At 43.3% G+C, this 27,631-nt stretch overlaps 1 protein-coding gene across 6 annotated transcripts in view; it reads left to right on the top strand.

Moving 5' to 3' along the window:
• Positions 1-11,300: 11,300 nt before the first annotated feature.
• Positions 11,301-27,631, top strand: part of DOCK7 (dedicator of cytokinesis 7) — a 144,084-nt gene continuing 127,753 nt past the window's right edge. For 5 of the 6 annotated variants that reach the window (XM_038413316.2, XM_038413317.2, XM_038413318.2 and 2 more), the window contains exons 1-2: positions 11,301-11,430; positions 20,342-20,447. In XM_038413316.2, coding sequence (XP_038269244.1) covers positions 11,393-11,430; positions 20,342-20,447 — 144 coding nt within the window. In that variant the 5' untranslated portion in view covers positions 11,301-11,392. Of the gene's footprint in view, positions 11,431-19,075; positions 19,660-20,341; positions 20,448-27,631 lie in introns of those variants that run through there. The other variant, XM_043490545.1, reaches the window with a different exon arrangement.

Genomic DNA, 27,631 nt, shown 5'->3' on the forward strand with positions numbered 1-27,631 from the left:
ACAAGAATATCAGAGGACCAAGCAAGGTAGGCTAATTCCAGCAGTTAACAAGAATATCAGAGGACCTTCCTCTGATATTCTTGTTAACTGCTGGAATTAGCCTACCTTGCTTGGTCCTCTGATATTCTTGTTAACTGCTGGAATTAGCCTACCTTGCTTGTCACCATGAAAGGTTTTCCTCCTTTCCCCCCCCTGCTGCTGGTGATGGCTTATCTTAAGTGATCACTCTCCTTACAGTGTGTATGATAAACCCATTGTTTCATGTTCTCTGTGTGTGTGTATATAAATCTCTCCTCTGTTTTTTCCACCAAATGCATCCGATGAAGTGAGCTGTAGCTCACGAAAGCTTATGCTCTAATAAATTTGTTAGTCTCTAAGGTGCCATGGGTACTCCTTTTCTATTGACTAGAGTGTTTACACTGAAATGAATGTAATGTATTCAGCCCTTAGGTACTTTAGTTACAGGAATTTCTAGAATATCTAGGAGAGATACGATAGATAGTCAGCTCCTGTGGTAGTAACCTTGGCTCAGCCCCTATTCTAGGCATGCCATGGAAACTGAAGCAGTCCCGCTTTAATTTTTTTAAATCTCATTTCCTTTCAGTTGAAAATAAAAATTTCAACTTGTTGTGACTCTGCTGTGTGTAAAGTTAAGCATGTGTATGTGCCTTTGCAGGATCAAGGCCATAGGTTGTAATTTTTGAACCAAAGAGAGCGACTACCCAAATTGAATACCTCATCTGATGCATCTGCTTCCTCAGGTATTGCAAATTCAGACATAAGTGGAGTGTCTACAGCAATTGTGATATTTGTCATCAGCAAAGTATGAGCCTGTTAAAGCTTTTCCAAAAGCATAGGTAGACGGTAGCTGAGCTGAGATGTTCCATATATTGTCCCTCCCCGAACAGCTCCTTTATCTTCACTCCATAGAGGAATCCTTCTTGACCAGTTTCTTCTTGATTATTTTCACAAGCTTTTCCTATGAATTTTTGTATGTGTCCATTTCCTTTTACATATTTTAGTTTGATTTTAGGTTTGGTCTCTTTCTTGCTTACAGGGTCCAGTTTTATTTTAATTTCAGAAAGAACACAACTCAGCTTTCGAAGGACAAGCTGAATTTGCCAAAATGGCAGTTAGAAAAAGCAGATTTTTAATGTGAATCTAAGAAGTTTTTTATTGAATCAGCGGAAGTCAAATACTGATCCCCACAATGCCATTCTGATAAAGGCAATTCATAGAATATAACTGCATTTTAGTAAGTCTATGTGTGTGAGGTTTGTAAAATCATTCCCTTCTTTATTATATACAAATTTATTTATTTAGAGAATAAGTGTGCTTACAAACAGTTTATTCAAGTTCATTTAATTATGATTGGCTCAGATCTGCAAATACATACTACCCCAGTGTAGAGCTTTCTACAAGTCCTGCCATTGACTTTCATAGCATTATTCATGGCACTGCTCCAGTAATTGTTGCAGGATCACAGTACTACTTAGCTCTTACATACCACTTTATATTTTCAAAAGCAATGTATAAAATTTAGCGAATTAGTTCCACACCACCTTTTCAAGTACAGATTATATCCAGTTTTAGAGATGAGGAAATCGAGGCAGAGAGGGTAAGTGACTCACACAGCAAGTCAGTGGCAGCACTAGGATTAGAATTTAGAGTTTATGCTTCTGAACCAGAAGATCAGTCAGACTGCCTGTCAGTAGTATGGAGAAAAGATTTGTTGATAACATGAATGTTAGTGTTTGGTGTTATTGGGAGCATACTAGAAAAGATACTGCATCTTTTCTTACAGATCTTCAGTTTTTCCTTCATTCTGTTGGTTAATGTTCCATGCGCTGAAAAATGTTGAGACAGTCAATCTACAGTATCTGTTGGTCTTCCTTACAAGGTCATGTATACATTTCTACCAGCCTCACCCATCTGATATGATTTAAATTCATTGGCACTGATGTGGTAGTTTGTTGCTGGGCTGTAACTATCTGGAAAGTAACAAGAAATGTTTCTATTATTTTTCTGATATTTGCTTGTTGAGGTTCACTGGGTTGAGAGTTTTCATATTTAGACCAAATATATGGAGAAAGCCTATCAATCTGCAATGCATAATTCTACACTGAGGGAATATAAATTATGGTTTAATCTACATTAGCTACAAGACTATATTCATTTTATAGCTTGGAAACTTAAATATACATTCTTCTCTTTGTGGGCAGATCTTGCATATTAGATAACATGAAGTCAGGATTTTCTCATCTCTGTTATTACTTCTGTACTTTGCTACTTATGGATATTTACCTGCTTGAACAGAATGAAAACAAAATAATTTATTAAAAAAAAAAAAAAGGATGGATTTGGCCCCTATAGGGTATGCTGCTGCAGTGATGTACGGGCACCTTAAGAGCCTCTTAGCTGGCAGAGGGAGAAATCTTCTGACATGGGCATAGCATAGGACAGCCAGAGGCTGCCCTACACAGGCCTCCTCCTACACATTTATTCACACGTGTTGTGCCAGAGCAGGAGTGGAATCCCAACTAGAGCTGAGCTATTAATTGACTTCTTGGTTCCCTGTCTGAATCCAAAAATCTACCCCCTCTTTCCCAAATTTGGTTCTTTTTGAACCAAAATTGATCTTTCCCCAATTTTTTATTGCCAAAACCACCCCAAAATGTAAGTTGGGTCGAACATAACCTTTTGAATCAACAGTTCATTTTGAAAAGGTCATTTCAAAACAAAATGTCAAAATGGTTTATTTAAAAATATTTAAATATTTCCAGGCTTTTTTCCAGCCAAAGCTATTTACCAAATTCAATCTAAGCTTGCATTTTTCAGGGCACCAAAACTATTCGCATTTTTGGTGTGACTTTACTATTTTCTTAAAAGAAAAGAAAGAAAAATTTGCCCAGCTCTATCCAATACATTTAGTGACAGAGATTCTCCTTTATCAGCTGCTGTGCAGCAGCTAATAGGAAGCCTGGAAGGGGGACATGATAAATTAGAGCAGCTCCTGAATTCTGTACTTTACAGTGTATTGTGGATGCAACCTCCCTGTGCAGGGCCTATTGAGTGCTACAAGGGACCCTGGAAGTGGAGTCCAGAATCAAATGCATGCAAATGTGGCTTAAAGCTACTTTTGTAGTCCATCCCCCTTGCGTTGTGCCTTACTGTGCTGCACATCTTGAAAGAACAGCACAGAGTGCCAGCTATAACTGATAATACAAACTTTATCAAATGATCAAGTTAGAGCTACTGTGAGAAGGGAAAATATAATCAGAAACAATGCATAAAGAATATATTACAGGTATTTGCAATGGTATATTACACTGCATGATGGTGTAGTTTAAAGATTTTATTTGGGAAAGCCACAATCCTCAAGTTCTACAAGTCAAGCCATCCTGATAAGTAATCAATCATAAAATCTTTACACCACAGGTAAACATTTTCAAAATGAGTTAGGAGCCTAAGTCCCATTAACTTTCATTGAGACTTAGATTCCTAAGTCTCTTTTGAAAATGGGACTTAATTTTCAAGTGCCATAAGTGCCATTTTGAAAAGTGACTTAGGAGTCTAAGCCTCAGTGAAAGTCAATGGGACTTAGTGCTTTGAAAACTATACCCCATATTATTATGTATTCACTATTTGCCACAAATTTTACAGAAAAATTATTTTAGAAAGTCTTTAACCTATATTTAGAAAGTTTAAAAAAATTGGGACTATTTTTCATGTCCCTATATGCCAAGCCCGGTTCTTTTGTTACTATGAGTCCAATAGCTTGGCATTCAGAAGGAAAGAAGAGTTATAATCAGAATCCTAGAAACCTCTGAATCATCAGTATTGGCTTTTCTGTTTGCAATATCATTGTAATTCTAAAGTCCAGTCTCTCAGTAAGTTACAGGACTAGAGCCATGTGCTGTGTCCCCTGCTGTAGCGATAAGAATTTTCTCTTTCCAGTGGTGTAAGTCTCACAATATTTGGCCTGAAGAGTTGAAAGAAATAGGACCTTATATTTGCCACTGGTACAGGATTGAATATTGTGAAATTTCAAAAAGGAAATTCCATATGGTGAGGAGGAAGAGAAGAAGGAAACATTTTGTGGTGGTTCTTTAAGAAGATGGCACTATTTTAAGGCCCTAATGATGACAGACATGCTTGATTGGGTACAATGCCATTTTATTGATTATAGCATTTCAAAGCCCTCGCACTCTGTATCAAAGGTAAATAGGTGTCCGTACATCATCTTTTGGTGATGGGCCTGCAGCATGGTGTTGCCATCCAGCATGTGTATTAAGCCTCGCCGTTTCTCAAAGGGGGGAATCTCTTTAAAGCAAAACTTCCAGTGTGTCTTGATGATCATCTGTGCCCCGCCCACCCAGTCCTGATTGGTGTCCCCCATGATGGACTTCATGGTGTACACATTATTGTAGTTGCCTGCGTACTGCTGGTTGTTGGGGAAAGGCCCGAAGGTGTTCATCTAAGCAATGCAAAACCACCCAAGTGTCTCATTTAACTGGTCATGGGTCAGCATCCACCCACATATGGGGCCCACCATCGGCTGCTGAAAGGAGTGCTTGGTCAGGTGGAAGCTGCTGATGTACTGGCAGGAGGGGAAGGTGGCCAAGGCCCCCCATTAGCAGCAGCTCTACGGACCCCAAAGTAGTTAGTACTGTTGACATCGTCAGGGTTATGCAATATGAGTGAGATTGGGGGTCCTCCACCCGCAGCCAGTACACCTGCCCCTGCACACCTACCTCGTAGCCATCGGCGGGCCAGACGTAGAACTTGGTCTTGATATGCTTGTAAATGTGCTTGGTCTCGACGGTGCCTGGGATGGACCACAGGACCCACAGGTTGTGCACTTTGTTGAAGCTGCTGAGAGGTTTATGGTCAGAATCGCAGAAGGCCAAGTCTGCTTAGCTCATGTATTCTCGGATGTGAAATCATTCATGTTTGAATGATCTAATTGATTTATCCTGTACACTTTATGAGGCTACAATCCTAAGGGATTGATATTCTGAGCAGTTCTACACAACATCTTCGGTGTGACCTAAAATGAATCCATTCCCCCGCTCTGTAAAGAAGTTATTTTCAAGTAATATACAATAAGTCTCTGCTTTTGACTATGTGTGTGTATATTACATATTTTCATCCAGTTTATTACATAACTCTGCAGTTTGTCACAGGCCCCAATCCTTCCAGCATTTGATTAATTTTATATATGTGAGTAGTCCCATTGACTCCAGTGGGGTGACACACGTGCAGAAAGCTGAGTATGTGTGCAAGTGTTTGCAGGATTGGGGCCCTGGCTATCACTGCCATATGTTCAATGTAAATACAGTCCATGCACATAAACAGAGAAGCAGCATAATTCTATGCTACTGGAAAACAGTATCTTTCCAAGTGTTAAAAATTGATAGATTTTAGATTGCATGCTCAGTGGGTTAGAAATATTAATACAATCCAAACAGATGGAACCTGATGAATTAACACTAGGTATAATGGACACTTCCTTGATTACTATTAATAGTTTCCCATTGAAAATGTAATGTACAGAGTATGTTGGGAAAGAGTGGCTTTGAAACAATGCCATCTAGAAAGTATCCTAGTTCAGTCTTTCTTTTTTTCTAAAACACCAAAATATGCCCCCCCTCTCCTCCCCCTTTTACAGTTATAGTTGCTACCTTAAAAAACATAAATTGTACTAGTTTGGGTTGAAAGTATGGTGCATGTATCTGATTCCCTTCTAAATTAGTATTAGGCAAGGGGAGATTTTCAAAGTTTAAGAGAAAATACATAGGGGGAGATTTTGGAGCTACTGTGCAGGTTTCTGACCACTACTCCAGCGGCTATATTCTGCTACTGCTACAGCATAAAAGATGTATAGGAGAATTCCCCTGGCATAGGAGCCTTGTGAGATGGTCTCCAGCCTCCTCGCAGACACAGACCAAGGTGAACTGCTGGAGCAGCAAATCTGGGCGGGGACAGATCGGGGTGAGAGGGGACATGGTCTTAGCACTCAGTACTATAGGGATTCTGGGCTTCAGAGAAGTCCATAGGCAGTCTAAGTAAGGCTGCCCCTGGACTCTTCTAATTTATAGTGGGTCCATTACAACCCCTACAACAGCTCAGAATCTAGGCTTAATCTAGACTTAATGTGACCTGTATGTTTTGTATAAACTGCCAAGGAGCTGCCAGATCTCCCTCCCTCTGCAAGACAACATTCAAACTTTGGAATTGATGCACCCATCACAAAGTGCTATCTCAGCTGTCTGTCTACAGGGGATACAGAACAGGATAACCAACAGTCTCAACTGAATTTTCTCACGACAATGAGTGTATACTGAATTCACAGGTGCTTCAAGATATAACCACCCTTTGGGGAAACATTCATTGGCAGTTACCCTCATCTTCCCAGCGGATAGGGCCCACTTGCATGTCTTTTCCCAGTTTCCTACCCTATCCAAGATTCTGTTGAAAATTCAACGAAACAAAGCGAAAGTTATTGTGATTTGCCCCTCTTGACTATGACAAGTCTGTCATAAAGCAGAAAACCGTCTTTGCTTACTGCTTCAGGATTTGCCTACTGAGATGCAGCATAGAATCTAGCCCCATTAGCCCTGATGGAGTCAGAGTCCATTCACTATGACCTTGTCATCACTGGTATTAGCATCATTAGGAGCCTTAGTAGATGGGCAGCTGACAAGTTTTTTAGACTCTATCCCAATTTAGCCTACACTAAACATGGTGAGCAGGAACGGTGTTAGCAACCGTGAAAATGTTTTAGAAGATTTCCCTTGTGGAGACAGGGCATCTGTTTTGCAGCCCAGCAGCTCTCTTCTCAGCTACTTCTGCTGTCTCCACAAAGCCCTTCTTTCTCCAGTCAAAGCTATTTGTTCAGTATTTGCCCTGGCTTTTGCCTTGTTGCAAATACTAGAGATGGTTTCAGTTTTTTGCAAATGCTATACAAAGTGAAATGTAACTGGTTTAATCACAAACTTAAAATTCATAGGTCAGAGACAGTGGTTAGGCTGCTAGTGTGCAAAGACCACTGCCTATCATGCTGACCAATAACGACTCATTGTTTGCTTGGACTCCCCCATTTGTCTATATCTATCTTTTGGCTCTTGTCTTATATGTAGGCTGTAAGTAAGCCCTTTTGGGCAGGGCCCGTCTTTTTGGTCTGTGTTTGTACAGCACTTAGCACAATGGGTCCTGGTCTATGACTGCAGCATTCAACAGAAGGTTTGTTAAAGGGAAAGAACCAGGATCTGTTTACCGTTTCATTATAAACCGTATTATAAAAATCATGCAAAGTTTTCATGGTTCAAGTTCAAAACCAGGTGACACTTGGTAGATTCATCCTGGAGCTTCAGGGGTTGTTTGAAATCAAACTCAGGGAATGCACATCTACATGAACTGGAACCGGAGCCACATATAGTGAAATTAATGTGTATTAGAGCCACATAATTCATTGGAGTGAAGTCTTGAGTCAACACATCAGATGGAGATCAGTTTCTCATAGCTATGAATGGCTATTACTTCTTAAAGCAAAAAAAAAAAAAGGTCTCATTGTGATGTCATGGCAATCAAGGTGTGACTTAATTATGGCAAACATCTAGAACAGGGTGGGCAAACTTTTTGGCCTGAGGGCCACATCTGGGAATAGAAATTGTATGGCAGGCCATGAATGCTCACAAAATTGGGGATGGGGTGCAGGAGGGGGTGAGGGCTCTGGGGTGGGGCCAGAAATGAGGAGTTCAGGGTGCAGGAAGGGGCTCCGGGCTGGAGCGGGGAAGTAGAGTCCGGGGGGTGGAGGGTGAGGGCCCTGGCTGGGGGTGCAGGCTCTGGGCTGGGGCTGGAGATGAGGAGTTTGGGGTGTAGGAGGGTGCTCTGGGCTGGGACCGAGGAGTTTGGAGGGCAGGAGGGGGATAAGGGGTGCAGGCTCTGGCTGGGGGTGCAGGCTCTGGGGTGGGGATGGGAGGTTTGGGGTGCAGAAGGGTGCTCCAGGCTGGGATTGAGGGAAACAGCGGGCAGGAGGAGGATCAGGGCTGGGGCAGAGGGTTGGGGTGTGGGGAGAGGCTCAGGGGTGTGGCGCTTACCTCAAGCAGCTCCCATAAGCAGCGGCCATATCCCCCCTCCGGCTCCTATGTGGAGCCGCGGCCAGGCAGCTCTGTGTGCTGTCCTGTCCACAGGCGCCACCCCTGCAACTCCCATTGGCTGCAGTTCCCAGCCAATGGGAGTCGCGGGGGCGGCGCTTGGGGCGAGGACCGCATGCAGAGCGGAGCCCCCTGGTTGCTCCTATGCATAGGAGCAGGACCAGGCCACTGCTTCCGGGAGCCTCGTGGAGGAGCTCCAGACCCCGCTCCCCAGCTGGACCACTGGAGCGGGGCAAGCCCTAGACCCTGCTTCCCAGCGGAAGCCTGAAGGCTGCATTAAAATGACTAGCAGGCTGGATCCAGCCCACAGGCCATAGTTTGTGCACCCCAGATCTAGAAGATAAGGTGATAAGTAACAGTGACATGGATTTGTCAAAAACAAATTGTGTTAAACCAACCTGATAGCTTTCTTTGAAAGGGTAGCAAGCCCTGTGGTTAGGGGGAAGCGGTAGACATAATATATCTTGACTTTAGTAAAGCTTTTGATACTGCCTCACATGACCTTCTCATAAACAAACTAGGGAGATGCAACCTAGACGGAGCTACTATAAGGTGGGTGCAAAACTGGTTGGAAAACCATTCCCAGAGAGTAGTTATCAGTAGTTCACAGTCATCCTTGGAAGGGCATAACAAATGGGGTCCCACAGGGACCAGTTCTGGGTCTGGTTTTGTTCAATATCTTCATCAATGATTTAGATAATAGCATACAGAGCACACTTCTAAAGTTTGCGGATGATATCAAACCAGAAGGGGTTGCAAGTGCTTTAGAGGATAGGATTAAAATTCAAAATAATATGGACAAACTGGAGAAATGGTCTGAAGTAAATAGGATGAAATTCAATAAGGACAAATGCAAAGTACTCTGCTTAGGAAGGAACAGTCAGTTGCACATGTACAAAATGGGAGATGACTGCCTAGGAAGGAGTACTGTAGAAAGGGATCTGGGGGTCATAGAGGACCGCAAGCTAAATATGAGTCAACAGTGTAACACTGTTGCCAAAAAAAACCCCCATCATTCTGGGATGTATTAGCAGGAGTATTGTAAGCAAGACACGAGAAGTAATTCTTCCGCTCTGATTAGGCCTCAACTGGAGTATTGTGTCCAGTTCTGGGCACCACATTTCAGGAAGGATGTGGACAAATTGGAGAGTCCAGAGAAGAGCAACAAAAATGATTCAAGGTCTAGAAAGCATGACCTATGAGGGAAGATTGAAAAAATTGGGTTTGTTTAGTCTGGAAAAGAGAAGACTGAGAGGGGACATAACAGTTTTCAAGTATATAAAAGGTTGTTACAAGGAGGAGGAAGAAAATTTGTTTTTCTTAACCTCTGAGGATAGGACAAGAAGCAATGGGCTTAAATTGCAGCAGGTTTAGGTTGGACATTAGGAAAAACTTCCTGTCAAGATGGTTAAGCACTGGAATAAATTGCCTAGGGAGGTTGTAGAATCTCCATCATTGGAGATTTTTAAGAGCAGGTTATACATCTGTCAGGAATGGTCTAGATAATTAGTCCTGCCACAAGTGCAGGGGACTGGACTAGATGACCTCTTGAGGTCCCTTTCCGTCCTATGATTCTATGTTTAATCCGTAAAATGGGAATAACAATACTTCTCCTTTCTAAAGCATGCTGAGATCTTAGATGAAGAACTGCGAGGCAAATACAAAGTGCATCCAATCATCAGTGTCCAACATTACATGGCTATTATTTGTAATTTGTATTACAGCAGCACCCAGTGAAAGGATCAAGACCCATTGTGCTAGGTGCTGTGTGACAAATGAAGACAGCCCCATCGCTTAAAGATGCAAATGGACAAAACAGATGGGCAGGGGGCAGAATGGATGCAATAAAATGAAAAAAAAAATGCAGAAAAATGGACCTTTTGGCTGTCACTTGACTGAATCAAAAGTTATAAAATGTAAGAGAGTCACAGTACCGTGATGTCGTGTCTACACCAAAAGATATTTCCGGATTCCTTCAAATTTCCAAAAAGGAAAGAAGTACTTGTGGCACCTTAGAGACTAACAAATTTATTTGAGCATAAGCTTTCATGAGCTACAGCACTGAATGCATCCGATGAAGTGAGCTGTAGCTCATGAAAGCTTATGCTCTAATAAATTTGTTAGTCTCTAAGGTGCCACAAGTCCTCCTTTTCTTTTTGCGAATACAGACTAACCCGGCTGCTACTCTGAAACCCTTCAAATTTCCGTAATCTGAACCCAGCTGTGAGACTGCACTCACAAGTTAGAATGGCCAACAACCCAACTTTCTAGAGAGGAAGAATGACCCCGTGGTTTGGGCAGAAATCTAAGACTTAGGCAACCTGGGTTCAATTCTCTGCTCTAGACTGTACGTGTGACCTTGGGTAAAACACTTGGCTTCTCTACGCCTCACTTTCGCGATCTGTAAAATGAGGATAAGCCTACTTTGGGGTGAGGCTAAATATGTGAGAAGGGCTGCAAAGCGCTTTGAGATCTCCTTGTGAGCAGCGTTATCCTACTTATCGGTAAGAGATCAATGTTAGGGAAAACAGCCCGCTGAACCCCGTGCCATGTACAGAAACAGAGCCCCTGCCCAAAGAGCGGACGGGCTGACGCTGGGGAGCAAAGCAGGGGCCGTGTATTGTGGGGCCCAAGTCAGGGGCTGGATCGCCACACCCCTTGGGTCGGGGATGTGGGTTCCAACACATCTACGTAACCGCCCTCCCTGGGAAAGGCCCTGAACACAATCATCGGCCAGCGAGGGCCGCTCCCTGCCTTTGGCAGCAGAATCTCTGCCCGCGCCGCGCCGCGCCTGCAAAGCTGCCCGGCTCCCCTCTTCCATGTATTGCAGTGGGGTTCAGAAGCGTGTCACTGCGCTCCCAGCTTCCCGGCGGAGGGAGGGCGACTCCCGCTCACTCCCCAAGAGGAGATTCGGGGGCCTGCCCTAGCCCCCGCCCTACAATGGGACAATAACTCCTCAGACAGCCCTTGCCCCCCCCCCCCCGCCGCCGTACCGCATATCGGCGAAGAGCGGCTCATCCTCCCCCCCCCCCCCCGCCTGCCTTGCCTGGAAGGGGTGGGGTGGGGTGGGATTGTCAGCGTGGAATCTGGTTGCATGCTGGGCCGGCAAATTCCGGCTGCGTGTCTCGCCGGAGCATTACGGCGGCTTTTCCCGGCTCCTGTGCTGCTCCCGGCTGAGCCGCGGCAGAGGCGAGGGGAGAAGCGTTTTGCTTCCCGCCCGAGCCGCCGCAGCCATGGCCGAGCGCCGCGCCTTCGCCCAGAAGATCAGCAGGTAAAGGGCCCCTGCGGCGCGCCGCGCTCCCGGGAGGCGTGAGCACCACGGTCGCCTCCCGCTGGAGCAGCGCTCGGCGGGCACTGAGCGCCGGGCTGGGCCGGGCCTAGTCGGGGCAGCAGATGCCCCCGCTCACCCGCCTTGCTGTTCGGCTGCCCACTCCCGGGTTATTCACCAGCCCGGTTTGGGCCGGTTGGTTTTGTGTTGCCCCGGGTTGCGTTTTGTCCGTGCGTGGTCCCGATCGCGGGGCGTGAGCGGCTGGGCTGCATCGCGCTCCGCCAGGGGGGCTCGGGGGCATTGTGCTCCCAGGGAGGATCTGGGGAGGTTTGTTTACGTGCGTTGGATGCTGGAGAAACCCAGGGCCGGCCACATTCCCATTGTGCAGGCTGACAGGTTCCCCAACGCCCCCCTGGCTGGCGCTGTCAGTGCAGCGGGCTGGGTGGGGTGCAGAGCGCAGCGCGAGATGTCCAGCGTGAAGAAGCAAAACACTTCTGTAATTTTTTGCTCCTGGCCTTTTGACACCCCCTTCCCTCCCCCCCCCCCCCCCGGCAGCAGGGAAGATCCGTTCGGAAGAGAAGGCTCGAATTAGCCACGCGTCTGCTTTCATCAAAACAACAAAAGCAATTATGGGGTTGCTGTGGTGATTGTGTTTCCTCGTTCTGCCACAAAAGGGGGTGGGGGAAGGAGATCCCTGGGCTAAGCTCCATCTGCAGTTGTTATTGTGTGTTTCTATATGTGTACATGGTGTCACCTCTCTTCAGGGTTTCATTAAAACTCTTTAAGTTAAACACACATTGGGCAAGTCTTGCTGACAGCATTCTGGATCCTTGCGTTTCACCTCTGCTTTTGTACCAGGTGGCTCTGAAGTCTTCTGAAAAATTAGAGCTGTTCCATGTGTGCTGTCTAGATATAGGGGTACGATGCTGTACTAGTATAAAATATTACTGAGACATTGTATCAAGAATTTAGAACTACTACTGGAATATAATGCTTCCTCTACTGACCAAATGTATGTCATGCAGATAAGCCTAGTGGAAGGCACATGGGTCTGGAATCCCATGGAGTTCTAGCACCAGCTCAGCACAGACTTGGGAGAGTCACTTAACCTCTGCCTCAGTCCCTTCTCCCGTTCTGTAAAATGCGGGATACAGCTCCCTTCCTTATACATGCTGTGATAAGCCAGCTAGGTTTGTGTGTCTAGAGACCTGTGCAAACACTAAGATGTATATAACATTTTTAATTTGGAATGTTTTTTTTTGTACAGAGCAGAATTTAAAAGAATTCCACTAGCAACTTTCTACAGCCTTTTTAAAAGTTATATTTCCAGCCACAAACACACAAATGCTTCCAAGTGTGAACTGATGCATTGCTGTTTTTGAGAGCCTGATAGCAGATTGGTTAAGGGTCTCTGTGGCTGCTCCTTCCTTTCCCAAGCAGCAGAGTGAAATTATCTAGACTGGTCAGTTCACGGCTGCTATTCAGATGGCTCTGGGCAGCCATGAACTGAATGTCACTTTCAGTTTTCAGAATCAGAAAGCTGCAGAAACAGTTACTGAAGTGATTCATAGGAGAATGTGGGGGAGGGGAGACAGGATCCCTCCCATCGTAGGGGTTACAGGAAAGAATGCAGCTCTGTGCTCCTTACTTCTTAGGGAATAGGCAGGAGAGAAGAGGGGCTTCAGATTTATTTGAATGTGCGAGTCAGAGATTCATGTGAAAAATCGATGACCCAAGAATTTCACCAGACCTCTTCCCATCACATGGTGTGGCGGGAGCTGCTCTTGCCATCAGGGCACTTTTCCTGGTTCTAACTTGCAGTCATGGGTACAGCTGCATGAGAGGCAGGAATTCTAGGAAAGTCAGGAGTAAGAATTTGTGAGTTCTGCAGCTCTGGTGAAGAGTCTACACAATAGTTTGTCACCCTCCCTTTGTGACATCTCTGTCTGGCTTTAGTTGAGTAGCTTTTAAGTTTCCAAACTACTGTTATAGATATTAACCTCACAGTATAGGAAGGGGGGGAAATTGCTATTATGCCATCTTTGTATACCTTGCAGTGCTGTAGCCATTTGTTGTGTTTTAAAGCAATCAAATGACACTGTGCAGGTAGATGTTTCCTTTCTGATACTTGCAGAGAAGAGTTATGGAACTTCTGACATGGAGTATGTGATTTATATGCAAATTTTACCTGCACATGGACAGGTTAATATACTACACTACACTGACAATTTCTTAGAGCAAAACTACTGTTTATGGATATGACTGGATAAGCCCTATGTCTAGTTATTCTGGTAGAGCAGTATTTAGGAATTCTGAAGCCAGGTAACTTATTTTTTGTACTTATACCAATACACAAATGGCTCCTCAAACCATTGCTGTTGTGGAGTCCTAGAATCTGAACTCTGGCAAACTGCTTGCACTTGTAGGTTCCTAAGCTTTTCCCTGTGGCTGTCGGAAGCCTTTTCTTGTTTTAATCTTCATGCCATTGTTTGAAGTAGAATATCCGTATTACATTTTTCACACATCGACATCCTGTTTGCCATACTCATAGAGCTAGTCACACAGATCAAAGTTTGGCCTGTAGTGTCGCTATCGCACATTTTGGGTAATATTAAAGCAGAATACAATTTGTAGGATTACCTGCCAGAGTGTGTGCAGGATTCTGGGTTGGATTTTAGAGTAGTTTTGGGGAAGAATTTTCTGAGTGAGGAAGTGTATAGACTTTCATTATTACTTTTTCTGAAATACTATCCAGGTAATTCTGGGCTTCCTAGTCATCATAGCACTGATACTTTGTCTACTATTTCCCCTAACCAATGTGGTCTACCTCAAAAGTGTATGCAGAACAGGAGACCCATCAGTGGTATATGTTCATCACTATGAGGTTATTTTACTATGAGCAACAGAAGTGGTGCTAGACTGTTGCAGCTGTTTCACAACACTTCTCAATATCTCTATTATAAAATGCCTTTCTTACCACTGCAGTGCAACATTCTCTTACTGGAAGTGTTCACAAAGATGGAAACTTCTTGGTCTGCACTATGACTATTATGTATGTACTGTTCCTCCCTCACCCTATCTAAAAAGGCCTCAGTGTTGAGCCGACTGACTGAGGTGGGTTAGTTAATGTCTGAGGCCTGGTCTGCACTTGAAGTTGTAACAGTATATGTAGGTCAGTTAGGCATGTGATTTAAAAAAAGAAAAAAATATAGTTATATCAGTGTAAACTCTACTGTGGATGCTAAAACAATGAGGAGTCCTTGTGGCATCTTAGAGACTAACACATTTATTTGGGCATAAGCTTTCGTGGGCTAAAACTCACTTCATCAGATGCATGGAGTGGAAAATACAGGGGCCGGTATAACAACATTATAGACCTTAGGCAACTCCCATCTTTTCATGTGCTGTGTATTTATACCTGCCTCTGTATTTTCCACTCCATGTATCTGATGAAGTCGGTTTTAGCCCATGAAAGCTTATGCCCAAATAAATTTGTTAGTCTCTAAGATGCCACAAGGATTCCACGTTGTTTTGCTGATACAGATTAACACGGCTACCACTCTGGAAACTGTGGATGCTGTTGCACTGATATAAAGGTACTTCTATAACAGCTTAGTTACTTGCCTCCTCATGTGAGAATAGCTATTTTGGTATAAAGCACCTTTATACCAATATAATTCCATCTACACTAGAGGGATTGTATCACTTGAGCGATACCAGTGAAATGGTACAACTTTTTAGTTTAGACAAGGCCTTAGTACAGAGCCTCTTAAGCACATTGTTCTTGGAGAAACCAGGAAGGGTTTTAAAGCATGAAGCAACCTTCTTCAGGGGCTCAGCATGCTGTCTACCACTCTGGAATCCTGGATTCTGACCTCCTTTGTGGTAGCAGGTTGTGCTAGTTATCTTCCTTCTTTGATATTACACTTTCTTCCATCTGTTACATTCAGGGCCAGTGTCTCAGTTATACTGAAGTCCCCTTTACATCTCGGGCAATATAAAGGGGCCTTAAAGTGAGTAAATTTACGTTTAACCCACTTTAATGCCCCTTTATATTGCCAAGATGGCATGTGAGTCTCTGGCCCTCAATCTTTAGTCTGCTTAGGTCCAGTAGAGATTGAGGGTTGTTCTTAGCCCAAATGATTCACATGCTGAGATGGTTTGATCCTGCAGCTATTGAAACCAATATCAAAGCCCTCATTGGCTTCAATGGGCACAGGACCAGCCACCAAATGCAGTGGGCATGGCAATGTCGTCTTCACATTAAATAGCTTTATAGCTGTTATCACAAATGCAGCAAACTAGAAGAGGCTAAGGTGTAAGGTGCCTTTAGTGAAAGCGTCAGCACTCCCTCTCCCCAACCTCAGACCCCCAGTCCCTAAAGAGAGACAATAAGTGCTGGGACTTTTGCACCTGTTTAACCTTTGGCTTTCAAACGTGTTTGAGTGTACACCATTCTAGAGAGAGTTCAGAAAAATGACTGACTGGTCAATGGAATAAGGGCAAGGAGAACAGTTCATCACTAAAGATGGACCTCAAAACAAAAGACTAACCTTTCTGTTGTTGCTTCCTGTTGGTGTAAGAGAGTTCATATTAGAAGTAATTTCCCTCTTTGGTGGAGGATCTTGATAAGTTCATTGGGGGAACCCCTTACAAGAATGTATCTTGGGCTACACCTCTCCCCACTGCAGCTCAGGGATGAAGGGTGAGACAGTTGTTTGCCTTTGTAGAAATCTATTGGTTTTACTACATTGGTAGCATTAGAACAGGGTCATTCCTCTGCTAACCAATATAAAAAAACCCACAAGATACCTAGTTATGGTATCATCTTAATCAAGACGCACTCCTATTCCAGAACAGTTGGAACCCGTCTGCACCGTGGGAGTTTTCCTCAGATTCTTATCAGGTTTAGAAACAGTTATATTCCCTCCAGAAAAATCTTCCAGAAATTATCCACAGTGTAGAGAAAGCTTAGAAGACAAGTACACAAACTTCAGATCTGGGAGTGGAATAACATTATACACTGATGCTCAAAGCTACAAATAATCCAACTGAGAAATGAACAATGCTCAAAATCCTTTTAAAAACAGAAACATTGAACAGAATTCTCTGAACTGCTCAAAGAGAGGCAGCTTGATTGTTATAGATCTGCAAGGACACTTTACTGTAAGACTGTCTTTCTACAGTGAAATACTGTAGGCAGAGCATCACCAAATACAGGATTAAGGATCGTAAACAAGACGACAAAAGAACTGGAAAGCCAGAAAGAGTAACAATCTTGATGGAAGAGAGAAACAGACATTTTTTATTCCACAGTTCAAAATATGGAGAACTATGGGAAAGATACTTCCTCAAACTACGTGACAAAATAAGATCTCGTATTAAAATGTGAGGAAAAACTGAGCATGTTTTAGGGAGAAATGAAGGGTGATGTATGAGCTTTATAATATTTAGCAGCTTGATTCTAGTTTAGAAGTGAATAACACCAGCAAATAGACACATGATTAGAAACTCATTGTTAACATATGTCCTGGACATCATCATATATAAAGTGCAATCAAGTTTGGTTTTGCTTGCAGCTCATTGTCTAGTTAGTAATCATACTTTCAAAAAAAGTCTAGTCTTGTTTTTCTTTAAAAACGGGCTCCTAGGGGATTTGCCCCCCTCCTTTGGCATATTCTGTATTTTTGTGATATTACATATGTTCATATTAATTATCCAGTGAAGAATAAGATCAGAAAGAGTGTTACTAGGAAAAAGTTTACTTTAAGCATAGTCAGTCATGTGACAGTGTCCTGTGACAAAGTTGTGGAATATTTGTCTAAGAATTCCAGATAAACTAAGTATGATGTTAGTGTCAGATGGTTACGGTAGAACTAATTCTTGATTTTGTCATTCCAATTAAAAGCTTTACCATTGTTGTTCATTTTATTCTATACCAGCACAGGAGTCTTTGAATCAGAGGCTTGTGTCAGGAAAGCTTTTTCTGATTAGCTTTGGAGCATTACAGCCTTTTTAGCCTATCTGATATAGCACATTCCTTTACTGTTTTGTACTCTTGCTGGGGGCTCAGATAACATGACTCCATTGAATTTATAAATCATCCCAAACACTTCACGATTTCTGGCTTCTGGACTTAGGTTCAGTTTTTTTCTATTAGTCTTGTCACTATTCTCTGTTGTGAGAAGAGAATTCTAGTTTCTTGGGCAGAAATACTTAACTAGGTCTTCGTTTGGATAGTTGGAAGATTAGGATGATAGTAGTAGAGAATCCTTCAAAGAAGCACCATCTCATGGTTATATCAATGCCCCCTTTTTGTTTTATTATGTTTCGTCCCTTCTCCTACCCTTCATGCAGGCTTGTACTTCACTGAATTACCAAGCTAAAGCCTTGTCAGTACTGATTATTTCAACTGCCATAGCTGCACCCATGCAAACTCGTGTAGCCAGGCAACACCGCAATTGTAGTGTAGCTGGCCCTTGCTTGAAACCGGGACAAATCTCCATTTTTGCCCTCCTACCACTGCAAGAATTCCCAAACACCCAGGTCATTATCATGCAAGTGCTGAACCTATAAAGAAGAACAGAACCAAGAACTACATCAGAATAGAAGGGGTTGCTTGTTACATGATGGAGTCAAGTTTAAAGAAGCCACCGCACAGCCAAAGGTGCAACGTTTAGTAACATATCTAGACATCGGCTGTGGCTTCACAGTAGAAGATAAATTTGCTCCTCTGGCTAAACTTTCCATCTAGAAACAATATTTAGATCTGTAAATCTGTGGAAAGATTTTTTTCCCTCCCCCTGTTGCATTCCTAGTCCTAGATAACTATAGCCTCTAGTCTTTCATACCAGCCATGCAATGAAGAGCTCTGTTATATGTTGCCTGAGGAATTACACAAAACATGCAACAAGTAAGGGATCAGGTTTAAAGCCAGGATCATCTGCAACATAAGGCATGCTTTTAAGTCTCTCATCAGCTATAGATGCACAATATTTTCCATGTCTAAGACTCAATTTAGTACATTCCAAACTTTTCTATTAATATTAACAGCCAAGTAGATAGGGGAAAAACCACACGAGGATGATAGATCCTTATGGAAGAGAATAGGCTGTCTGTCAGTCCCCAGCAGGAGCTGGCTGGTCTACATTCAACTTTCAGCTTCTGGAAGTGAAAACAAAGCTTCCTGTGGTAAAGTCAAATATGAAGCAAATGACTTCTTGCAGCCAGAGTGCATAAAAACAGTTTTCTATAGTCCAAGTTATTTTTAAGGTAAAATAGTGCTTCCTCTAGCTAATCTTATCCCCATTATCTGGACCGAGGAAACATCTGCTCTCCACACTAGGCCTGGTCGTTCTAGCCTTTTCCTTTTTTCTAAGTTTTTCCTCCCTCCTTGACATCAATGGCTTCCCCCTGCTGCCAGCCCCATTGCACTCCGCCATTGTTGACTTCCTTGGCAATCCCAACAATGAGAGCAGACCCTGTTGTCAAGTCCTTGCTCAGAAAGGTTTTAACCTTCTTTCCAGCAGATGGAACCTGCCAATCACACCCTATGGTAGTTTACCTTAGAGTTAAGTCAGAGCTCATTCAATTAGCCATGACTCTGCTGATTTACACCACAGAGCCAGCTGTGTTTGAAAAAATGTTGGAAGATATTTGGGGGTTGACTTGAGGCTGGGCAAGCTGGGCATTGCCTTCAGCTAATGGGGTGGGCTCCTGAGAAAGGGTATTGCAAAGAGCTGGATGACATTCTTTTGACAAAACTTTATTTTTCAACAATATTTTTTTTTTTTTGGTCAAGGTTTCAAAATTTGAAATGCTTTGACCAGCTCAGTTTCTGGTGGGAGTGTTCCATCTCCATCCCCTTCCAAGGTTATGGGAAAGTTTCCAGTGAGTTGCAGGGCTTAGCACTGTGGACAACCTAAGGCCCAGGATTTGGCCTAGTATTGTTTTTAGGGATGTTCCTTTTTTTACCCGTGTTTTTCCGTATGTTGTCTCTGTCCCTTTGCTACTGTTTGTAAATAAAGCTGTCTTATGTTTTAATGCTATCCTGTGATGGGGGAGGGGGGAGGAGGATGGTCGTCTAGGAACATAAAAAAGCAAAGGGAACACATTGTACTTGATTCACCCTGCAGGCACAGAGGGGCATAATTTGCATTTCCGTGTGCCCAAGAGGAAAGCAATGGTGGGATTCACCTGTAGCAGAGAGCATGCGGCAGTACAACCCAGCGGGTCAGTGTATGTTACATGTCTTTTTCTGTGCCTGAGCCACAGAGGATGTGGGCCTGTTTCAGCCTCTAGCTACAGAGCCATCACAGTGGCACTTTTGCTGCCCTCCCCTAAGATTTCGACGAGCTTGGGAGAAATAGCTTTAAATGCCATCCAGGGCTCAGTCAGTGCATTTTCAAGGAGTCGCCTCCTCAGCTATCCCAACCCACTTTCTACACAGTTATTCCGGGGGTGGCGGGGGTTGGACTTTAGCAAAGACGTCTCTGCCAATCTGTAATCACTGAGATGAAAGAGAAGTCATGGCACACACACATGGTTCAGGAATGAGAGAGCGAGCACATACAAGAGCTGGTTTGTGACTGAGGTCTGAACTGCTGGGGGAGCATGGAGTGCTGCAGAAGATCCTTCTGCAGAGAAAAAGTGGAAGGAGCTTGCTAGGGACGGGTTCAGCCAGTTGGATGCCATGTCTCATTTTGTTGTGGCTTGGAAATGCACCGCATAAGAGGAAAATGTTTGTATTTGGGTTAAGAATTTGAATTTTTTTCCCTGCAGTAGATTCTGTAAGTACTGGGAAGTCTCATACACACATTCTGTCCTCACGGGTCAGCAATATTCCTAAGCAGAAGCACCTACCTGACATTTTGCCCTGGTTTACAAAAGTTAAATTGTTCCTCTCTTGTTTCAGAACTGTGGCAGCAGAAGTCAGGAAGCAGATCTCGGGGCAGTATGGCGGGTCTCCTCAACTTCTCAAAAACCTTAGTATTGGAGGCAGTGTCTCCCATCATACAACTGTAAGTAGCACTCTTCCTTTATACAGTGCCACAGTAAAGAAGAAGATGCAAGTTGTTTTGATTGCAAGTCAGGAAAAAAAATCACTGTTCCATAAGTGATAACAATTTAATGAATTAACTGATAATAAAAACATTTTGGCAAATAATTTACTACTGGCTAGCTTAGGCAGCCCCTCCTCAGCTTGCTGGCTTCTGTGAATCCTTTTTTAGGCACCTAATTCTCCCCATACAATGCATGGGAAGCCTTAGTGCCTCATTCAGAATTATCAAAAAGAAAAGGAGTACTTGTGGCACCTTAGAGACTAACAAATTTTTCTTTGAGAGTGTGTGGCACAAGCTGTCAGCATAGTCTGTGTGGTATGTAGATTGTAATGGATTTTTTACCTTCAGTCCTTTACTGAAGGTAAAAAATCCATTACAATCTACATACCACACAGACTATGCTGACAGTCTCTAAGGTGACACAAGTACTCCTTTTCTTTTTGCGAATACAGACTAACACGGCTGCTACTCTGAAACCATTCAGAATTATGAATGCCACCTATTAGGTCCTGCAGTGCTCAGCTGAATTTTCCCATGTGAATCTAGACCAGAGACCTTCTGAGACATGGGACCAGATTCTCTTACCAAATTCCATCCATTTTGCACAACTCGGGCAGTGCAAAAGGCAGAATCTGATCCTAACTTGCTAGCTGGGAATTCCTTTAGGGGAGCTCTCAGCAGGCACAAAGCAGCATAGCCAGCTTCTGTGCCGGATGCACTCCATTGGTGCATAGGAGCATGAAGGGGATGGGAGAGGCAATTAGGCTGGCCTTTCTTTAGATCAATGGTATGAATCCTGCAAACAGTCTGCATGGGTGGACACTCCAAAAATATGTTCATGTGGCTCCCTTTGTAGGACCGTAGCCATTGTTTATCCCATTAAGGTCTCAGTCCTGCAGTCAGTTCTGCATGCATGCAGAGTTCTGTCCACTCAGCTTAATGCAGGGTCAGGGCCTTAGGCCTGGTCTTCACTGGGGGGGAATTGATCTAAGATACACAACTTCAGCTACGAGAATAGCATAGCTGAAGTCGACGTATGTTAGATCGACTTAGAATCACTTACTTCACGTTCTCGCGGCACGGGATCGCCTGCTGCCGCTCCCCCGACGACTCCGCTTCCGCCTCTCGCCGTGGTGGAATTCCGGAGTCAACGGCAGAGCAATCGGGGATTGATTTATCGCGTCTACACTAGATGTGATAAATTGATCCCCAATAGATCGATCACTACTCGCCGATCCGGTGGGTAGTGTAAACATGGCCTTAGAAAGTTGAAATGTTGTCTTGGTCTTTGGGGATGGAATGGCAGCAAATGGAATAAGTTTCCCTGATAAGATGCTTTAGAAGGGAAGGTGAGAGTTTGGAGATGGTTATCACTGAGGAGTGTGCATTTATTTAAATGTGTGAAATTATTCAGATGAGCTGAGGTTGTTTTTTTGTTTTTTGTTTTTGTTTTTTTTTAAGAGCGGTTGAATATTGGAAACAAAATTGTCAGCATTGCCCACATTGAGGCAAATTATACTCACCGTCTTCTGCTCAGATTTCAGAATTGAACCAGCTCTCTGGACATAAATCCAAGTCATCAGATACAGAGGGGGTGAAAACTCCCATGTACTTGCTCAAGGTGGAACTGCATTCTGGGAAATTGCTCTGTGTTAGATCAGTCTATGTTAAAAGTAATTCATTGCATCACCCTGTCCTCATAAAATGGGTCTGCTTAACTGTTGCATTCCAAGTTCTAGATACCTGTAACCTTTCATCTTTCATACCAGCTGTGCCGTGAAGGATTCTCTTCAGTGTAGTATCAGTTGCTGGAAGTCCTCCCTGGAGCATGGAACCCTGGCACACATGCTTTTGGGATACAATGTGGTCATCCTATTTTGCAGTAAGGGCCTACTGAGGATCAGCTTCTGATATAGCACCTACTACTTTAGTCTGCATCCCCTGTGATGCATTTAAAATCTTTCCAGCTTTCTCATTCAGAGCACACATACTTCCTTAGAGTCAGCCTAACATTAAAAGGCCATGCTTGCATCGTAGAAGGCAGGGATAACCTCCAGCTTAAAGAAGTGAGTTAGCTTCATTCTGGGAATACTTTTGAAGGGTTACTTTTGTACAGTTTTATTCAAAGCACCACAGTTTTCATTCCTGGTACCTGCAGTAATTGTGATATCTTCCTCTACTTAACGTGGAGCCGCTGCAGCACCATGATCACCGACAAATGTCGAGGGCCACATCCATAGTTGCCTTATGGGCCCTTTGTGTCAGTGATGTTGGCTATGCAGGCACAAAGGGACTATATGGCTAGCTCTGTGCTAATGCCACAGAAGCCCTGGAGGTGTTCCAGGCTGGAGGCAGAAAGAAGGAGAGGGTTGATGGCAGGAAGTTTAGCTGGGGCAGTCCTGGACTGCTGCAAGCCCCATGGGGGGTATGGCAGCAGATGGAGCAGGTTAGAGCAGTCATGACCCAGCCAGTCCCATAGGATCTATCTTGTAATCCAGGAGTAGCTATATAAGTAAGATCTCTTCCTGTATTCATCCCGGATGCTGCTCAGCTGACCATACCTTGGTAAACCTGGATATCATTTCTTCTTCTCAGTCATCTTTCTTCTAGCTGCATTGTATCCTCTGATTTTCTTTCTTCGGTAAGATTTTTCCATCATGCAGGCATCAAAACAAACATTCAGTGCTCCAGTGCTATGCTGAGAACAGTGTGAGTGGACACTGTGGGGACTCTGCTAGTACACGGATCTACCCACACTGTTTTCAGAGCAGGATCAGGTCCTTAGGGGTATGTTGCCTTACCAGTGTGTTGCTGTAAGTCGTCCCCCGCCCCTCCCACCTATCAATCCTAGTGAATTATTTTGTACTTGTACTTCTGAGGCATCCTGTGTCTGTGTGTATATATGGGGAGTCAGTGGAAATGTAAAACAGGATCTCAAGAATCTCAGAAAATGGCACACTGCTTGAAAGCTCAGCGTTTCATACCAGACTTCACTTCACAATGGTTGATGTGATTAGCCACTAGCTTGTCATGTTAAATTCTACACTGAACCTAGATGCTACTGAGAAGTAAGATTATCTCAAAGTGATAGTGGGCATGGTGACAGGACGTGGCTGGGCAAGTAAAGAATCTTTCCTTTTGAATGTGTAGCTAATATGACAGGGACTTGGTTGTAAAGAATTTAGGGCCAAATTCTGCTCTTTGGGCATACATGACAGGCTCTCATTGAAGTCAGTGGGAGTCATGCATGAGTCCGGGGCAGAATTCAGCTGAGTGTTATACCTCTGGGATGTTAGAAAGAACTGGGCATGGCATTGGGCAATTAATTCCTTTAGAGAGAGTGCATTATGATAACCACACCCTTAGCAGTCTTTGTTCTGGGAAAGGTTTGTGTGTTCTGGAGAATAAAATATAAGGCCCTGATCCTGCATAGCCGGTCTCTGCAGGTAATGGGGTACACACACACACACAAGCTTGCAAGACAAAGGGCCTAAGTTGCTGTTTTATGCTACATTTCATCCCCTATTTGGATACATTTGATAGTTTAATTGCTTGAGTGAATTATCTGACTTACTGTTTAATATATTGTTGCCCAATCACCAGAGAGGTTGTGAAAAATTCTGGTGGAAAATTAAATAAGCATGAGTTCATTTACTGAATCTTGTTTCATCTAGGTATGAAAAGATTAATGAATTCTTCTACTTTTTCATATTGGAGAAGTGTCTTTAAACATTTGCTGTAGCCTGCTGTGGTGTACAGCAGGATTAATGAAGAGGACTGGTGAAGGCCCCCACTGGCTTTATCTACCCTATTTTTTTCTTAATATTTCTCTCTGATGCATGTCTCCAATGGTAGCTCTACTATAGACGAGGCATGTCCAAACACCACATATTAATCACTTATAATATTAGGGTTAGTGCCTAGAGACCCCAACTGAGATTGGGACCCCATTGTGCTAGGTGCTGCACAAATCCTAGTGAGAGATCCTCCCTGCCTGAAAGAGATAAAAGGTGGGAGGGGAAACAGAGGTCGGCGCAGCTCACTGTCTGTACTAGGAATGCACCCCAGGTCTCTAGACTCCCAGCCCCGTTTCCTATCCAGTAGACAATGTTGCCTCAACGTGGAGACCCAAACATTGGCAGCAGGTCTACACTAGTGTTCCCACTGTTGAGTCTGCAGGAGTTTTTAATGCTAGCATAGAAACAGCCTGTAATATTAAAGACATCCTTTTCAGTTGTATTTATAGATGGTTACGATCCGAATGAGGTCACGCCACTGACCGGTCTTGGCAATTTCCTCATTAGCAATGGCTGCGGGTAATTATCCTGATAGCCTTATGACACATGTAGACATCTTCTATAAAACAATATGCCTTTGTGAAGGAGTTGGTAACATGGAAGTCACTTGGCACCTTGCAAGGTCTCTCCCTTAGTTTCTCATTGACTGAAGCACATTTGCATTCTCTTAGATGGCGGTTGAGTATGGGATGCAGTGCAGTAAACGGTCAGCTGAAACGTAACTAGTCTCTTCCCTGTAGTTTGGTGAGATCCTCATGCTGCATGAGCAATAGAAAAAATAATTCCATGATTGTTTCTATCTTTGCAACTCGTAGAAGCTAGGGAGAAGTACACTAACTATAGTAAGGTGACAATACAGGAGCCTATGATTTACTGCCTTCCTCCCTTCCCAGTTTAAATGCAGCTCTTTCTAGTTGTGCTTTGGGGAATTCACAAATTTAGGTCCCAGTTATGCAGACACTTCCACATGTGCTTAACTTTACCCACTGAATGTTGTTATTGGCTGCAATGGGACTAGTCACAACAATAAGTCTTTGCAAGCTCAGGGCCTTTGATTTGAAAACCTAGTTACACACCCCAACTATCTATTTATCTGTAAGAAATAGAAGTTAAGGTCTCAGAGCATTTGATTCAGGGCTGCCTGGGATGGCGGGGAGCAAGAGGAGGAATTTGCTCTGGGCCTCCTGTTTGAAAGAGCCTCCAAGTGAGTGGCATTGCAACTTAGCACATGGTGTCGCAGTGCCACTCAGCTTAGGACCAGCGGCCCAGGGTTGGCCAGACCAGGCCTGGGTGGTAGTGTGACCCTGCATGCACTGTCACTCAGTGAAATTTGGCCCAGCAGCCCCTCCATCATGATGGAGTTTGTGTAATATTAGTAATGCCCAACAGACTTCCGGGTGCATTTGGACCCTATCATTGGGAGGTGAATTAGCAGCCCTTTGCACAGGTAAGTGGATTGTTGTCTCTTCCAACCATTTTACTGAGGGAGTTTTGTTGGGAACCAATCCTGCAAGATGCTGAATGCCTCCCTCAACTGCCATTGATTTCGTGGTGTTCAGCCCTTCTGAAGAAATTTGCTCAGGAGGAGTTTGCAGGATTGGGACCAATGAGAACTGAAGGTCTTTGCTTTGTTTTTCTGCTAAATTCAACAGTTTAGTCTGGACTATTCTCATCTGTTTGTGACCACTTTCTTTCCCATCATTAAATGTTTACTTTTTCTTTTCAGCAACTCATTATGCTGTGATGCTTGTTAACTCTTTCACGGCTGAGCCTCTAATGCACTTGTCATTTGTGCTGTTTTACACTGAATTTAAAGGCAAGTTAGGGACCTGGCTGACACATTCATTAGCATGTCAGGTGTGGTTTTACCTGGGTGTGTTTGGAATGTTATGTAGAAGTCTTGGGTTAATTCTGGTTATTGTCTGGGCAACATGAGAACTTTCTCTTTCTCTGGATCTTGTTGTGCAGACTTTTGGTTTGGTGTTTAAGGGCTTGCGGTTATTCTTGTTTGGGTTAGTAAGATCAGACCCGTTGACTGAGGTTGAGGGTCAAGTATCCATTGTTGTTGTTTTTCTTTGACTGACATTTTTACTATTGTCCGTTTACAGAGACCAAACCATGCCCTCAAAAGCTCAAAAATAATCAGTAAATATAAAGATTTCTCTTCATCTCCTAACATCTAGCCTAGTTGTCTGTCTGTCTTTCTCTTTCTTGCTCTTTTTTTAGCAGCAGTTTTGAAAGCTTTTGCTGTTTAACGATATTTACATTTGTTAAAATGAGAATAGATAGTTTTGCATTCACTGATTTGTGAATACTTTAAACATTCAGTTGATGTGTATGTTTAAATGTGCATCTCTTTATGCATTGTAAAGCAATAGCAGGAAATTGCAGAATAGTAAGGTTGTGTCAAAACTTGGAAAGGCAAACATTTCATGGTAAAAATGTTTTTGGGACCAAAATTTTATCTAAAATACCTTAAAATGGTTATAATTTGATTAGGGTAGGAAGAAAATAGTCTGGACTGTAAATATTTATTTTCATTTAAAAAGTAATATTTTGTAAGATCTGCAAAATATTTTGTCATTCAGCTGGTTTTGCACAAGCAAAACACTGTTCCACAACTAGAAAAGGAGTACTTGTGGCACCTTAGAGACTAACAAATTTATTAGAGCATAAGCTTTCGTGAGCTACAGCTCACTTCATCGGATGCATCCGATGAAGTGAGCTGTAGCTCACGAAAGCTTATGCTCTAATAAATTTGTTAGTCTCTAAGGTGCCACAAGTACTCCTTTTCTCTTTGCAAATACAGACTAACACGGCTGCTACTCTGAAACCTGTTCCACAACTGAAACTGCACTGACATTGCCTGTTACGTTGGTGTGCAAAGACATTTTATTGCATCATTGGGTTTAAAGTTAGCAGGCAGTGTGGTCCAAGGGGTAAGACAATGGACTAGGGAGGCCTGGGTTCTATTCCCACTGTGACATTGACCTTAACACATCTCTTCTCTGTGCTTCAGTTTCCCCATGTAAAATGAGGCTAATGATACTTCCTCCCTTTGAAAAGTACTTTCAGATCTCTGAGGCAATGCCAGTTGGAGCCTTTCAATGGATGTAATAGGCGTTGAGATCAGCGACTATGGAAGCTAAGATGTAATTATCGCATAAGATGGTATTGTAGTTATACAAACGAACCTATGTTAATTTTAACTTTATTCAGAAGAAGAGGAAAAAGATAATGTTTCCCAAGAAATGGAAAATACTGCTAGGAAAAAAATTAGAAAAATAAACCACCAAAGCACACAAACCCAACATTTGCATGTGAGGGAAAGAGTCTATGAGAGAG

Source organism: Dermochelys coriacea, chromosome 8 (genome assembly GCF_009764565.3).
Source record: "Dermochelys coriacea isolate rDerCor1 chromosome 8, rDerCor1.pri.v4, whole genome shotgun sequence".
Taxonomy (NCBI): domain Eukaryota; kingdom Metazoa; phylum Chordata; order Testudines; family Dermochelyidae; genus Dermochelys; species Dermochelys coriacea.